This window comes from Geotrypetes seraphini, chromosome 7 (assembly GCF_902459505.1).
Source record: "Geotrypetes seraphini chromosome 7, aGeoSer1.1, whole genome shotgun sequence".
In the NCBI taxonomy this organism is placed as follows: Eukaryota; Metazoa; Chordata; class Amphibia; order Gymnophiona; family Dermophiidae; genus Geotrypetes; species Geotrypetes seraphini.
Genome location: NC_047090.1, coordinates 104,097,420 through 104,113,734, shown reverse-complemented (window position 1 = coordinate 104,113,734; position 16,315 = coordinate 104,097,420). Strand labels below are relative to the sequence as shown.

The window sequence follows — 16,315 nt, the reverse complement described above, 5'->3', positions numbered from 1 at the left end:
AGACCCTCTCACTCCAACTTCAGAAAAACCCAATTACTCCCAACAAGGGTTCTTGTTTCGCTGACACTCTCGGCTGCTTCAGGAGAAAATTTTTTTTAAAAAACCCCAAAATCTGTGCACTGACAAAAGCCTTCATGGCAGCAACCATTTGGTTTTTGCATGCATTGGAAAAGGAGCTCTGTTTTTAACCTGTTTTATGAGATTACACAGATTGGACCATGTTGGGTCCTTTATATATCAACTGATCCTATATTGGTTGGTTTTATGCACTGTATATATTGACTGCTGCAAACAAGACTTTTTGATAATAAAGGTTATCTGGATACATAGCTTTATTCTTCCCACTTCTTTTTTGGTTACCTTTATGTGGGTGCTTTTGTCCCCCGTTTTGTTTGTTGATAAAAATTAATGAGCCATGCTTATATTTAGCAGCAGTGTCCATATAAATGCTGTTGCTAAATATACATCGATACAGATATCCATATAAAGCTATTCTTGCTGTTTGAGTTTGTGGGGAAATTGATAACTTATATCAGGGGTGTCCAACCTGCGGCCCGAGGGCTGCATACAGCCCCATGAAATATTTTGTTTGGCCCCGGTCGAGGGCAATGAGGTGTTTTCCTCTGCTGCCTCCGGGTGTTTACCGTCTTGCCGGCTCCCTCCTCTGTCCAGTTTGCGCGGCCCCAGAAACATTTTTTTCGGCCAATGTGGCCAAGGGAAGCCAAAAGGTTGGACACCTCTGACTTATATGAACATTGGGGCATTCCTTGGTACTTGACACAGGCGATGACACTCTACGGACCGCTCAGAAACTTACAGTCTGAGGGGACGATACAGTTGTCATTGATGGATTTTTCAAAAGCACATTATAAAAGTATAAGAACATCTGCTTTCTCTTTAGCTGGAGTGACCCTATAGAACAATTTAACTGGACCATTAAGAGCCCTCTTGGATTTTCAAAAATTTAAGGGGTCTTTTACTAAGGTGCAATAAAAATTAGCATGTGCTAAACGCTAATGCGCCCATAGAATATAACGGGCGCATTAGCATTTAGCGTGCGCTAAATCGATTAGTGCACCTAAGTAAAAGACCCCTTTAATAAGATATTAAAAACCACCTTATTCATAGAGGCATTTTAATGATTGTTTATTTCTGGTCCATCTAATATAATAAAAGCCTAAGCCATGCATGCACACTCTTAACTGCGTGCTCCCGTTTTCCGTGCGCTGTATGTCCCTACAGGTAGGAGTGCACTTGCGCAGCTTAGGGTTTTATTTGCTTCAGGTGGCGCGGCGGCTGTCGGCTGCGACGGCTGTTGGCGGCTGCAGGCCTCGGCGGCTGTCGGCGGAGGGCAGAAAGCACTTAATGAACTGGGGCGGGGCCTAAGGCCTGCAGTTCATCAGAGGAGCAAGAGGGACTGAGCACCCCTCCTGCTTCCAACTTTTAGAGGGAGGGGGAGGGGGGTCCACGTCCAGTGGCAGGAGGGAGAGGGCATCCCTCCTGTGTTGGTTTTTTTTTGGGGGGGGGGAAGGAAAGGAGTTGGCCCCATTTCAGGAGGAAGTCGGCATCCCTCCTGCCATATTTTAGAGCGCCGTGAGAGGGAGCGCTGATGGTAGGAGGGAGTCGACATTCCTTCTGCCATTTTGGGGGGTTCAGGGAGGGGGAAGGGAGGGAGCGCCTTGTCGGGGGAGGCTTTTTTCGGGAAGGGAGGCCTACTGCTGGACGGGGGAGCAGGAAAGAGGTGCTAGGGGGGAAGAAAAAGGAATGGAGGCCTACTGCTGGATGGGGGAGCAGGAAAGAGGTGCTGATGGACAGGGGAAGAGACGGGGGGGAGAAAAAGGAAGGGAGGCTTACTGTTGGACAGGGGGACAGGAAAGAGGTGCTGCTGGACAGGGGGGAGATTAAAAAAAGGGAGAAGGGCTGCTGCTGGATAAGGGGAGCAGTGAAGGGGTGGTAGTGGACACAGGGAAGGTAAAAGGAAGGGAGAATGGGTGGACAGCCGAGGAAAAAGAAAGACAGAAATACAGAAAGCGGCTAAGGAGAGAGAGAGAGAGAAAAAGAAATAAAGACAGACACACACACATATATTCTAGCACCCGTTAATGTAACGGGCTATAAGATTAGTGCAGAATATTTCCGTTGATATGTGGGTGGTAATGTCGGATAATTGTTTTCTGAAGAAACTGAAATGTCTTTATTGTGTGTTTGTACAAAATTATTGTATGTGCCTGCATTTTATGACTGTATCTTGTAAACTGCTAGGAATAAGGAAAGACATTTTTTAAATAAATATCACAGCTTTCTGTATAACCTTTTGCTCTGCCCCTGGATCACTACAAATGCATTCCAAAATGAAAAACTTTGGCCATTTCACAAGCAAAAGTTAGCCAATCTTCAGGGAAAGGGGGGGGGGGGGGAGGGAATTAAGGAAGAAAAAGGACTTCTGCTATTTTTGAATATCAGCCTCCTGAGATCTGATTTCTTTGGCAGAGGCAAACCTGTTGTGTAAATACCGGATAGGAACTGCTTTCATGCACCCAGGTCCAACTTGCTTCTGTTAGTTCTAACAATAAGACAGTGTTATTTCTGTGAATTGGTATTCTGTTGTCTATTTCTTGACACCATTGTTAGAGCGACTATTTGGTGAAAACATGATTGCATTTTGCGACCTTAGAAATACATGGTTCTAACTGTACCGAAAGTCATTCACGAGAATTTGAAGTGGAGGTTTGTGGGACAATTTGGTGTTCAATGACATGTGCGGATTTACCATGTAATTTCTTATGAAATGAAGGAACAGATAAGTTGCAATAAATCTTCGTGAGTGTTATAACATCTACATGTCAGATAGAACCCGGAAGTCATCAGAGCTAAAAATACTGAAAATTGTCAATTAGAACCCTGTAATTCTAAGGTCGTGATTTGTTGCTGAATCTGATATTCTTAATAATGGGGATACATTTGTTAGTAAATGTGGGAGTAGAGGTCTTCACTGCATATCACTGTTGAGAGGACGAGCTTAAGCTATTTTTGTGTTCTCCATTGCGAGCCACAGAGTTCATTTCCTGCGCTCTTTCACTGCTGTCCTCCATTTGGCCAAAAAAGTAAAACCCCCTCATTTGCTTTTGATGATAACTGCATCAGGACATTTTTTGGCAGGGAACTTTGCTTTCAGTATAGATTTATAAAACTACTGCTGACTCTAGCCATGGTAACTTAAATCATAGTTTAAGCTGGGCTTGTCTAATTTTATTTTCCTATCTCTCATGGGGATGGCAGATATATTATTGCATAAACATTTCCTTTGCCTGTGATTTTTGTACTAAGGCTGTTTGTATGGAGGAGGAAGCTGAGGTTAAGCCATTTCCAAGTGAAAGAGTTGTCAAATGTGTAAAATAGTCATATTTTTTTCGATGTAGACTTTGCTGTTGCCTTATTTATTTCATTTCAATTGTATGGGCCTACAATTATTTAGAAAGCATTTTAAAAATATAATACCCTTAGGTAAGATCGATAGATGTATGTATTTTGACTCCCAAGGTTATAATTCACAAATGTACATAATGTACTCTTCCATATCCCATGAGAGGAAACATTTTTTATTACTACTGCAGTTCTAATTCCAGACCTTTTGCCAGCGATATGGTTCTAGATGTCCTTTTAGTGAACTAGAAAATCAAATCCCAGTTGCTAATATACAATATATCAAATACACTACTACACCATGGAATGATTTCATATTTTTCTTTTTGTCCTCCCTTAGGCCTTTGTTCTATCCCATCTAAATTTCATTGTAGAGGTATCTTGATAATTGTTGACTTTTTCTCTGTTTGGCAAAAAGTGCTTCTTTCATAGGCAAGACAATTGCTGTTTTCTACTTTTCTCAATTAAGTTACTTTAACCCAGTACATTTTTCAATTGGGGACAAGTAGCTCTTTTTAAATCTCCCTTTTCTGGATTTTCAAGTGCTGACATATACAGTATAATCATTACTACGCTAGACCCTTTCTCATCCTCAGTTCAATAGTGGAATTGATGTTACTCCTTGGGCAAGGGACTGAGGGCACTTGAGATGCCTTTGTTCAGTGTCAATACAAAGAATACTAGTGTAGAGAAAGAGAAGTGCCACAAAAAAATAGGAAGCACACCAGCCAACTTCAAATGCAAAACTAAAAAAAATATAGACGTGGCTAATACACTTTATATATGCTAATAATTGCACCTCATTCCTCTTCAGCAGTGCTCAGAGCGTCCTTAGTTTCAGACCAGACAACGGGTCAAGCCCGGAGGTGTATGCCGCCTGTGTCTCAAACTTCAATCATCGCACTGCAATTATTATTTTGTTCTTTTATAATAATGATTGCACTTATCTGGATTTTTCTCTGAAGGAATTTACAAATGTTTGGACAGTGTAATCATTATTATAAAAGAACAAAATAATAATTGCAGTGTGATGATTGAAGTTTGAGACACAGGTGGCATACACCTCCGGGCTTGTCCCGTTGTCTGGTCTGAAACTAAGGACGCTCTGAACACTGCTGAAGAGGAATGAGGTGCAATTATTAGCATATATAAAGTGTATTAGCCACTGCTATATTTTTGTACTACATGTTTTGTGAGATGAGAGAAGTGACCAGGTAAGCAAAAACAAAAAACAAAAAAGTATTACATAAAAAGTAAAAGAAACCTTACCCCAGAAAATGTCATAGTAGCAAGTCTTCCCGACTCACTGTATCTTCAATTCCCATCTCGACCCTTGCCTAAAAAAGAGAGTACATCCTTCATCTGAAGTACCCTGTATTAATCAAACATACAATAGTATATTCATCTGTCAATTATTTTGAAAATTCCTCCATTAGATGGGTAGGTGGGTGGCTTTAAATGCTCATGTATGTCTGTAAGATGAATGTGCTTTTCTTGATTTATTATATGCTTATATACTTCCTTATTGCACTGTAGATATATGAAAATCAATAAAGATTAAAAGAAAAAAAGAAAATTACACCATTGTTAGTGGATCCTTTTCTAAAATATTTTTGGAGTTGAGCACATCCTGACCTGGATATCTCAATGCCAGTGGGCCGGAGTATCTATGGTTTCCATGGTACTTGATGTATCTAAGTTCTTTGAAAATGAGCCCCAATGTGTATATGTACATGTGATCAGATTGGCATACATTATTTATCTGCACAAGGGAGTAATAGCCTTTTCCACATGTAAGAGTGCTTTACCCATGGGAAATTCTTTATAAAATTATCCCCTGAGGTGTGCCTATATCTGGTGAGTCTGGATGCATTGCTATAGACTGCAGAGCCAAGAGTGTAGCTACCTTTGAGTGAGTCAGGTTAAATTCCAAGGATCGCCCAATGGTAGGAGCTGCCCGAAGGTGCTCCTGCCTGCAGGTCTGACATCTCTACCTGCCTCTCTCCCTTCTCCCATGACCAGCTCAGCATTGCTCCATCCCGCCTTCTCGTATCTCTCGTGCTTCTCCTGCTACGGTTACTACAGTATTTTCACGCAGATAACGCACACCCGTGTAAAACGCGCACACGGGTATAGCGCGCAGAAACCACAATTTTATGTACAAAAACTTTTGTATACCGCGCTCACGGGTATACCGCGCATGCAGCCCGACTGTCCTTTCGCCCGCCCCGACTCTCCTCTGGCCACCCCGACTCTCCTTTCGCCCTCCCCGACTCTCCGTGCGCTGTCCCGACTATCCGTTCACCCTCCCTGACTTTCCGTGCACTGCCCCGACTCTCCGTGCGCTGTCCCGACTCTCCGTTCACCCTCCCTGACTTTCCGTGCACTGCCCCGACTCTCCGTTCACCCTCCCTGTGCCTCAGGCCGCGCCCCCGGTGGGACCTAAGGCTCCAGGGCCTATTCTGATTGGCCCACGCGCCTTAGGCCCCACCAGTAGGCGGAGCTTTGGGACGGATGGGCCAATCCGGCCTCATTCCGTCGTTGGCTGCCTGCCGGACAGGCGGGTTTGGCTCCCGTCTGTCCGACCAACTACCAAAGGTACAAGGAAGGGGGGTGGGGGTGTCGTGGGGGTCGGCCAGGGGGGTCGCGGGTCGGCTGGGGGGGCGGTCGGAGGTTCTTGGGGGGGGCGGTCGTTGGAGGGAGGGGGGTTTGCGTAGAGGGCAGGAGGGTCTGGGATCCCTCCTGCCCGTAATGTAGTGCGGGGTGGGGGTAGGGGGTCGCCGTGGCCAGGAGGGTTTGGGCTCCCTCCTGGCCCGATATTGTCGGGGAGTTGGGGAGTCGGCCGGGCAAGAGGGCTTGGGCTCCCTCTTGCTCCGATCGTGGATGCGGGTGCGGGTGGGAGTGCGTGCGAGCGAGCGGTCGTTCGGGGTGGGGGTGCAAGCGGTCCTGCTGGGGGGGGTGAATCGGGCGTCGGGCGGGGTGGGATCTATGTAAAAAAAAATTTGTATACCGCGCTCACGCGTATAACGCGCGAGGGGTATGCGTGGTAGGTAAAAACGCGTATAACGTGCGCGTTATATGCGTGAAAATACGGTACTACTTATTATTTCTGTAGCACTACCAGATGCATGCAGCACTGTACATTAACACAATTCCTTTGCTCTGTCCTGTTCACAGGAAATTGCATCAAAAAAGGCAGAACATGGCAGAGGAAAGGCCCTGCCAGCCAGAGATGACCAGTATTCAGAACAGCCTCTGCTGCTGCTGGCAATCCACCGCAGCACCAGGGAGAAGCTAAAGATATTGGGGGGAGGGGGGCATTTGAAGGGCAGGAAAGATATGGGAGAACAAGGGAGAAGACATAGAGAGCGCATAAGGGAATAGGAAGAGGGGGAGAAATGCTGGACCTGAGGGGGGGGGGGGAGATGGGAGATTAAGAGAGAGATCTGAACCAAAAGAAGACAGAGAAAGAGGGCAAATGCTTGCCTGAGGGGGAGAATAGTTGGAAGAGAGAATGATAGACCGAGGTCTTGGATCAAAAGAGAAGGGGGGAGAGGCAGGTGTAGGACTTGTGGGGAGGGAAAAGAAAGAGAAAGTTGCTGTACCAGGGAAGAGAGGGGTTGAGATGCCGGACCAATGGGGGGAGGTAGAGAAGTCACACCATGGTGATGGTGGGGGAGGGGGGAGCGGGGTGGAGAAAAGCAGGGACACAGATGAGATGCTGACTCTGGAGGAAGCTAGGGGCAGGGACACAGATGGACAATACTGCATCCAAGGGGAGGAATAAGGACACAGAGGAGATATGCTGAATATGGGGATGGATAGGGACACACAGGAAAGATGGATGGTAGACACAGAGACCCTTCAGAGAGTTAAAAAAATAGAAAAAAGCAAAATAGAAACACTAGGACCAAAGCATTGCTCAGACAACAAAGGTAGAAATCCAGTAAAAAAGGTATCACTTGGATTCATTTTGTTTTATTTTATTTCTACATGTTATCTTCTTAATTTATTAGCTGTAATATTATCTTTGGAAAATGTGCATCCTTCCCACGTCCCCATCACTTAGGGAGCGATGTGTTATAGGGGGCTTACTTCAATTGTTCTGTTCCAGGCTCATTCAGTCCTAGCTACACCCCTGTGCAGAGCTATAGATGAGTTTGTCTTTTAAGCATTTTATTTGGTGAATTTATTTATGGTTTTCATTTTTTGTTTGATAGCATGATGGAGAGCCTTACTGCCATAAGCCTTGTTATGGAATCCTGTTTGGACCAAAAGGTATGTCATTGTCCTGCTGCTTAATTTTAGGGGAAAAGGAATGTGTATAATGGATTTTTGTTATTGTGCCAAAATATTCTAGTAACTGTATTGGTGTTGAAGACATAAAAATAACTGAGACATGCATGCAAGGGTTTGATATCACTTGAAACTAGAAACAATCCAGATCATCAGAGTCAAACTGTCACAAATTATGAATTAAACTAAACTAAACCTTAAGTTTATATACCGCATCCTCTCCATAATTATAGAGCTCGGCGCAGTTTACAAAAGCTTAATATAGGAAGGAATAACACATTGGATTTGGAGGTTGAGTACAGGGGGGAGGAGAGCATTATATTTTTGTGAAAAGCCTGGTTTTCAGGTGTTTACGGAATAGTTGGAAGGAGCCCTGATTCCGTAGTGGGGAAGTAAGATTATTCCAAAGCCCTGTGATTCTGAAGAAGAGAGATTTTCTCAATTTTCCCTCATAGAGGATACCTTTTAGCGAGGGAAGGATAGTTTAAGTTTTTGGGAGTGCCAGGTAGTGTCGGGACTCAAGGAGTTCCAAGATAGTGGGATTAGGGGAGGGAGGATGCCATGTAGGATTTTAAAAGCTAGGCAGGCGCATTTAAAATGAACTCTGGAAATTATTGGGAGCCAGCGGAGTTTGGACAGAAGTGGGGAAACATGATCAAATTTGCGTTTTGCAAAGATCAGCTTGGCCGCAGTGTTCTGAATTTTTTATTTTTTTTTTTTAATACAAGCTATCTCCAAGTCAACTTGAAATCTACATGTCTGCTGATTCAGAACGTTTGAATTTAGTTGGGGTTTTTTTTTGTTTATTTATCCCCCGCTCTTATCCAGGGTGAGTTACACATTTATATACAAAATACAACAGTACAGTTTACATTCAATGCACATCAACAAAAATATCACCATAAAGCAAATATACCCATACATACGGGATATAAAAATTCATGAACCATGCAAGTCACTTCAGCGACATACATCATTGTAGCCTAAAAAACTTGGCCAGATCGTAAAGTACATCAAAATATAAAATTGCATGTCACATTTAAACTACCTTCTAAAACAGACCAGACCATGGAATACATTAGTGATCAGCACACTGACTGCACCCAATAGTCACCACTCATCCTTCCTCAGACAATCTCAACCTTATATTTCATCATGCAGAACAAGTGTCTTTTAAGTACTTTCTTAAAGTTCAGTCAATTTTGCTGCTGACGAATATATTCTGGGAGTTTGTTCCATTCCCTGGGACCAATACAGTGGAAAACACTATTCCTTGATGATGAAAGTCTTAAGTCCCGTACGGAGGGAACAGACAAATCCCCATGATCAGTTGACCGAAGCCATCGAGATGGCTCACGTAGCGAGATGCTCTGAACCAGGTGTTTGGGGGCCATTTTCTTAAGCACATGAAGACATTTATCAGTAGCTTATAATGTATCCTAACCCCTACTTTCAACCAATACAACCTTATAAAATAATCCGTTACATGCTCATGTCTTCCCAATTTAAACAGAGTGTACAACTGAATTCTGGGCTAACTGTAGTACACAGAAAACTGACACTGGAACTAAATTAAGGGGGTGGGGGAGTTTGCTATTTAGCTGAAGTAAAATATTGGGGAGTGGGTGCTGGGGGAATTCTTGGTGGAGGGGGGAGTGGGCATGTCTCCTGCTGGGGGGTACGGGGGGTTCCCTGCTGCAGCCACTCAGCAGATCATGGCAGGGGGATTCCCTTGCCATGATCAGCTCAGCAGCCACGTCTATTTGAAATGTAAGCCAGCGTCAGTTCCAAGCCTACTATGGGACAAGTTTTCTTTCCTTGTTTTGTTTTTGGGATTAATTTTGTTGAAGTTTGAAGAGGGATATTTATGTGCGAAACAGGGCTGCCGTCGAGTCTGGTGGTTTTTTGCCTTGATGCGTTTTATCCTTCTGGTGTTTGATTTATTTCTTGGAGAGCTTGAATCCCATGTAGAGAATGACACGGTGGCGGTTTACCCGCGGCCACCGCATTTTAGCCGCGGGTCATCCGCCGAAAACGGGGAAGAAAACTAGCAGTCGCTGCCGCGGGGCGGTGAATGGTCTTGTCCCCCGCAGTGAGGCATGAAGGATCGCGCGGTCCCCGCAGCTCACACCCGCCCGCCCAATCGATTCCAGTGTCCAGCCAGCTCTCTCCCCTCTCCTCACCCCAGTCCGCAGATCCTCCTCCTCGGCGACCCGCACGCTACCAGAGAGCCGCGCACACCCGCCGCTGCTCAGCCTCGATCTTCTGCTCTGACGCAACCGGAAACAGGAAGTTGCAGCAGAGCAGAAGATCGAACACTGAGCAGCCGCGCATGTGCGGCTCCCTGGGAAAGCGCGCAGGTTGCCGAAAAAGAAAACCCACAAACCAAGGTGAGAAGAAGGGAGAGAGCCGGCCAAACACCAGGATCGACCGGGCAGGCAGGTAGTGGCCGCGGGGACCGTGCGATCGCTAGTGTTCCCGGCTCAAATTGGAAGGAGGGAGTGAAAGGAAAAAGGATTCTGGGCCAAGGGGATGAAGTCGGAAAGAAAAACCCACAGCAGGAAAGAAAGGGAAGGACTGGCAGGTGAGCCAGATGCTAGAAGCAGGGGGGGGGGGGAAGAAAGAGGGAAAAAAGCTAGATGGGGTTGAAAAGAAGAGACACACTGGTATGGAAGAGGAAGATAGGGGAAATCTGGACACAGGAAGGTAACAGAAAGAGGGGAAATTTTGTGCATGGGGCATAGGGACAGAGACATAAAGGGGACATGCCATGGGGATGGTATATGGACACAGGGGGGGCAATGACAGATACATAGGGGAGATATTAGAAATGGAGAAAATAGGAGCACAGAAGCGAGATGGTTTGTGGGGATGGGACAGGGACCGAGCTTGCAGGCTCCAGTGGCTTGCACAAATTACATTTTAACGTGCCATGAAAATAAGAGGAAGGAAGGTAGATAGGCCACGCGAGAGGAGCTGAAGGGTAGTAGAAAGGAACAGATGGTAAAGGAGGGAGGGAAGGGTGGTGGTGGAAAGGAATAGAACAGACATTGAAGGAGGGTGGAGAGGAACAGACCCCCAAGGGAAATGTGGAAGACAGAGTGGGAAGAAGACAGATGCCAGACTATGCGGGAGCGGAGGGAAGAAGATGGGTGCTAGACCAATTGGGGGGGGGGGTTAAGGGAGAGGCACAGTAACAGCAAATGGAAGACGCAGAGAGAAGACACACAGTGGATGGAAGGAATTCAATGAGAAGATGTGGAAAGCAGAAACCAGACAACAAAGGTAGAAAAAAAAATTATATTTATTTATTTATTTTTTGCTTTAGGATAAAATAGTATATTAGTTGTGTTGATAAAAATTTATAAACAAAGCCCTGCCAGCTGAACATCTCTTTCTCTAGTTCAGCAGCAGGAACTTTGATTTATAAGAAAGGAATAAGCTAAATATTACAGTACTAAGGCTTATATGGATGCAGCGGGGACGGTGACGGGGCGGTGAATGGGATGGCAGTGGCGGTGACGGGGCGGTGAAAGGGATGGCGGTGACGGGGCGGTGAAGGGATCGGCGGTGACGGGGCGGTGCAGAGGATGGTGGGCCGGTGACGGGGCGGTGACGGGGACAGATTTTTTCCCCGTGTCATTCTCTAATCCCATGCACTTCTGTGCTTAAGAAGATTTGGCTGAAAATATGTACAAAGTCTATATCGGTGGCTTTTGTGGAGTTTTTTTTGAGAGACGTACGATTGTGATTGAGCCCCATGTTGCTTGACTTGAGTGTGCTCAATTGTGTGGGCGTTTATTTTATGAGGTCTCTTTTTCTCCGCTGTTTTTGAAAGTTACAGCAACCTTAACACAGGAGTCCATACTGTTTAAAATATTGTTTTGAATTTCTGATAAAAAGAAAAAAAGCAGAATTACAAGTTGATTCATAATGAGCCATTTTCGGTGAAGGAAGTACCAGTCTCTGAAGGCCAGCTGACTGTAATGTATGTGTTGGAGTATATGGAATGGTTACAGCAGCCAAGTATGATGGAACTGCACAATGTAAAGCTTTAAAAGTCAAAGGATTTTAAATTTAAGTCTATAGTATATTGGCAACTAATGTAAACTTATCAACAGAGGGATGACATGATCATATACTTTAGGCTTAAATAGGAACCTGGCTGCTGAATTTTGTAATGTCTGTAATCTACATTAAAATGCTGCATTGATTTCACAATATACTAAATTACAATAATCTAACCTTTGTATTACAAAAGCATGAATTAATGTATGAATGGAGTCAAATTCTAAGGTCTTGCTGACTGAATGATTACTTCTAAGCCAGAAATAACCTTTTTTTTAATAAAAAAAATACCTGGCCTATCAGTTGTAACATAGTAACATAGTAGATGACGGCAGACAAAGACCCGAATGGTCCATCCAGTCTGCCCAACCCGATTCAATATAAAAATTTTTTTTTTTTTTTAAATTTTTTCTTAGCTATTTCTGGGCAAGAATCCAAAGCTTTACCCGGTACTGTGCTTGGGTTCCAACTGCCGAAATCTCTGTTAAGACTTACTCCAGCCCATCTACACCCTCCCAGCCATTGAAGCCCTCCCCTGCCCATCCTCCACCAAACGGCCATACACAGACACAGACCGTGCAAGTCTGCCCAGTAACTGGCCTAGTTCAATATTTAATATTATTTTCTGATTCTAAATCCTCTGTGTTCATCCCATGCTTCTTTGAACTCAGTCACAGTTTTACTCTCCACCATCTCTCTCGGGAGCGCATTCCAGGCATCCACTACCCTCTCCGTAAAGTAGAATTTCCTAACATTGCCCCTGAATCTACCACCCCTCAACCTCAAATTATGTCCTCTGGTTTTACCATTTTCCTTTCTCTGGAAAAGATTTTGTTCTACGTTAATACCCTTCAAGTTGTTCGAAGAAAAGTTTTTTATCAAATAAGATTCCTAAATAACTGAATGTCTTTACTGGAATCGAATCAACTTCTAATAATTTGATACCTTTTGTTTTGATCACTACAGGTGTGAACACTGGAGCAGTTGGAAGTTACATCTATGACAAAGAGCCTGAAACCAAGGCCCAGCCTTAAGAAGCTGCTGGTGACTGATTTCACTTGAAGGGAAAGACCACCTTTTTCACCTCTTAACACTATCTGTATCCATGCCCTCACACTAAACTTATCTGTAGAAGCCCAGTGTAGGTAACTTTGCTTTGTCTTGAGGAGAAAAATAAAGTTGCTGTTCCTAGTGTCAAAGTAAGTTGTCTAGCAACCTCAAAGGTGAAAACCAGAAGTTGTCCTATATTCTGTCTGGACTAGATTTGTTTGTGAGCTGTATACCTGATATGTATTTGATGTAAAGCGGGGTAATTATCTGTATTACTAACTATGTTTTATTGAATAACTCAACTCCTTTCCACTACAGCATGACATTTTAATTATATGCCCTGTTTTTATTTTATCCTGAAACATTTGTAAGGGTTCTCTTTTTTTTTTTTTTAATATAAGCCCTTTGAAACATTAAAAATATACACCCCTTTCCCAAATCACACTGATATAAAAAGCATTGGAAATCCTTATTGGGATTCACATTGCCACTCGGGTATCTATTAAAAAAACAAAAAGAAAACAAAAAAACAGATGAGCCAAATGTAATGTTGCTTTTTACTGGATGAAAAGGAATAGGAAGGAGCACACTAAGGGGTCTTTTTCCTATGGTGCGCTAAATGCTAGCTCGTCCAATATATCATATGGATGCGTTAGCATGCATTAGCATTTAGTGCGCACTAAGATGCACTAGTGCACCTTAGTAAAAGGACCCCTAAGGCATGTAATGTATCACAACTGGTAAGATCAGAAGATCTCCCGCGTTGAGTTGATATGGTGACGCCTGTTCTGATCCCTCTGGGAGGGAACAATTAAGAGAGACAGGTTTCAACACTTACTGAGCAGCTAAAGGGAACATCAGCTTCCATTTAGGTAAACATTTTATTTTGTAATTACTTATTTGCTTTTGGGAATATCAAAGTTTAGTCACGTATATTGGATAATGGAAGCTCAGTTTTTGCTCTACTGGACCAGATGTACTGAAACTTTTCTCTATAGATACTAAATGGGAAAAATCCTTTAGATATCTGGTCTGTTGTGTTGTAATCACAAGTCTTAAGTACTGAAGTTTTAACTAAATCATTGTTCTTTTCAGTACCAGAAGAGATCATGGCTCGGCGATAGTTTTTATGGATACCATTTTTTGGGCCGCAAAAATCCAGACGCATGGCCCCGCCCTGTTCTGCCCTGACCCCACCCCCCCCACCCCGTTCTCATCCAGTTCCACCTTCAGCTCTGCCCCAGCCCCTCCCAGTTCAGCCTGGCCCCCACAAATCTCCTCTCTTCTTCCCCGACAAACTCCAGCCGCGTCTGGAGGGCCTGGAGCATGCGCGGATGTGTGTGACATTATCCACCCATGCTCAGACGTCCTCCAGATGTGGCTGGAGCTCATCGGGACTTTCCAAAACCAGGACAAACTGCTGGGTTTTGGAAAGTCCATCCGGCACCTGGACAGTCCTCTAAAAAGAGGACATTTCCAGGTTTTCCCCGAATCCCAACTAGTGTATTGAGTAGCATGTAATTTTGGCATCAGTGTTTTTGATGCAGCACAGCTGTATATTAGACTTCCACTGCAGATATGATGCAGGCTCTCATGATATTCCATGAAGGCTTTTGCTTAATACATAACTACATTTAACCTTTGAAGAAAGAACTTTGAATCATGTTCTCTGGCAGTCCTGATATGTTCCCTTCTCAGGACCCAAATTCTAGACCCAATTTCTTTTTTTCAGAACATGCATGCTGGCTAGTGGTTGCTTTTCAAACCCACCTTCTAGTTTAGAACATTTGCTCTGTCTTGTTTATTGGAACACTTGAAAAATGTTGTTTCAAGATAACTCTTCCATATCACATAGTAAATCTAAAGTCAAATCTTCTAGTGTTTATAATTACTGTTTCTTATCATTTTGTCTGAAACTGAAGAACACTGATTCTCAAAAGGTAGGGCTAGATTCACTAAGCAAACCGATCGTGTACCGATCGATTTGCGAGCCCTTTGCGACCCAATTTCCCTCCTTGCAGTATGCACTATCCTGTTTTGCGATCTGATTCCGATCCGCACATGCAAATGAGAGGAACTGCATGCAAAGTAGGCAGGGACGCAATTCACTAAACAAATCTGCCGATTTGACTGTGCTGGCCGATCAACCCAAAAAGCGACTGCTGAGGACTGGTCACTGAAGCCCTTTCCGACTGCCTTCTGCCGCCCTGCTCAGCCCTGTCAGCCCCAATCTCCTGCTTCCCCAATCTGCCCGCCTGCCCTGAGCTGCCCTCATTGCCTACTTGCCCCGACTCTCCCATCCTTCCCCGCAGTGTATGCCCGTGATTTTAACCCGCAGGCTTTAAGTGGGTTAAAACCACGGGCTGTAAAAAAAAGTGCCAGGCCGGAGGTCCAGTGCATGCACAGACCATCTAAAGATGGTCTGCACATGTGCAGGGATTGCTATAGAGGGATCCGTGCCGGCAGATGGGGGCATTCCTCCGATCGCCCCAATCTTAATATTGGAATTTGCTGAATTCGTCGGACCTGCCCAGATCTGAATCTGGCCCTTAGTCAATCACAACGGTATTAGATTGACAAAAATTTCACCTGTAACTTGTTTGATGGCCTGTAACTTCTGTGTCCTACTTACTGTAGGCTGACAGGGACCAAGCAGATTGGAATTTTTGGTGGATACATTACATACATTTATATAATTTATAGGATGTATTGGTGTCAATTACAAATATTAAAGGAAAGGACCCATATGAAAGAGGCATTGCTTCACATACTGTACCCGAGAAATGTAAAAACAAATGGTTAGTTTCCACATTAATGTTAAATTTATTTTCTGGATACAGAGGCTGAAAAGGATAGCAGTTAGTAGGCTATAATAGAACAGGAATGCTAAGTGATTGGGATTTGTTACTAGAGATGCTTTGGCCCAGTAGTAGGCATATTGGAAGCAATTTTCTAAGCTCTACATGTATAACCAGCAAGTTCACACAACTAGTGATTTGTATAAAGGGTACACTTAAAATGTATACTCTGCAAAATATAGATTCACATGTATGGAATGGAAGTGCATTCTGGATTTATTCCAATGTCCCATTCCAGTATGCATGGATTCCATAATTTATCATGGAGATGCACGTATACCTCAGCACTTTTACTGCTGGCATTTATAGCTGCTGAAAATGACAAATAACCCCCAACTTGTGAGACCTGGATCTTGGTGGAGTGCCTGATGGTGGTGATTTGCTTTGCCTTGCTGAGACAGTTCGTCCTTGTGAGAAAAGCTCCTTTCTTCCTTGCTGTTGTGCTCCAGATCTAGAAATGCGGATTATTTGGGTGGGCTTGTTGATAGTGATAATCAACAATATTTCCGTGCATATACATGTGTCCATAGTTGGCGTTTTGTGCACTGTATGAAAAGCTCAGCATTTGAAGAGCCTTTATAAAATATGAATTTTTTGCCTATATTTCTGTGACACAACTT

At 44.0% G+C, this 16,315-nt stretch overlaps 1 protein-coding gene across 1 annotated transcript in view; it reads left to right on the top strand.

Annotated features, from left to right (window-relative positions):
* Positions 1–14,712, top strand: part of CRIP2 (cysteine rich protein 2) — a 268,644-nt gene extending 253,932 nt beyond the window's left edge. Inside the window, exons 7-8 of the mRNA XM_033951871.1 lie at positions 7,644–7,701; positions 12,754–14,712. Coding sequence (XP_033807762.1) covers positions 7,644–7,701; positions 12,754–12,821 — 126 coding nt within the window. The 3' untranslated portion in view covers positions 12,822–14,712. The remainder of the gene's footprint in view (positions 1–7,643; positions 7,702–12,753) is intronic.
* Positions 14,713–16,315: the final 1,603 nt, after the last annotated feature.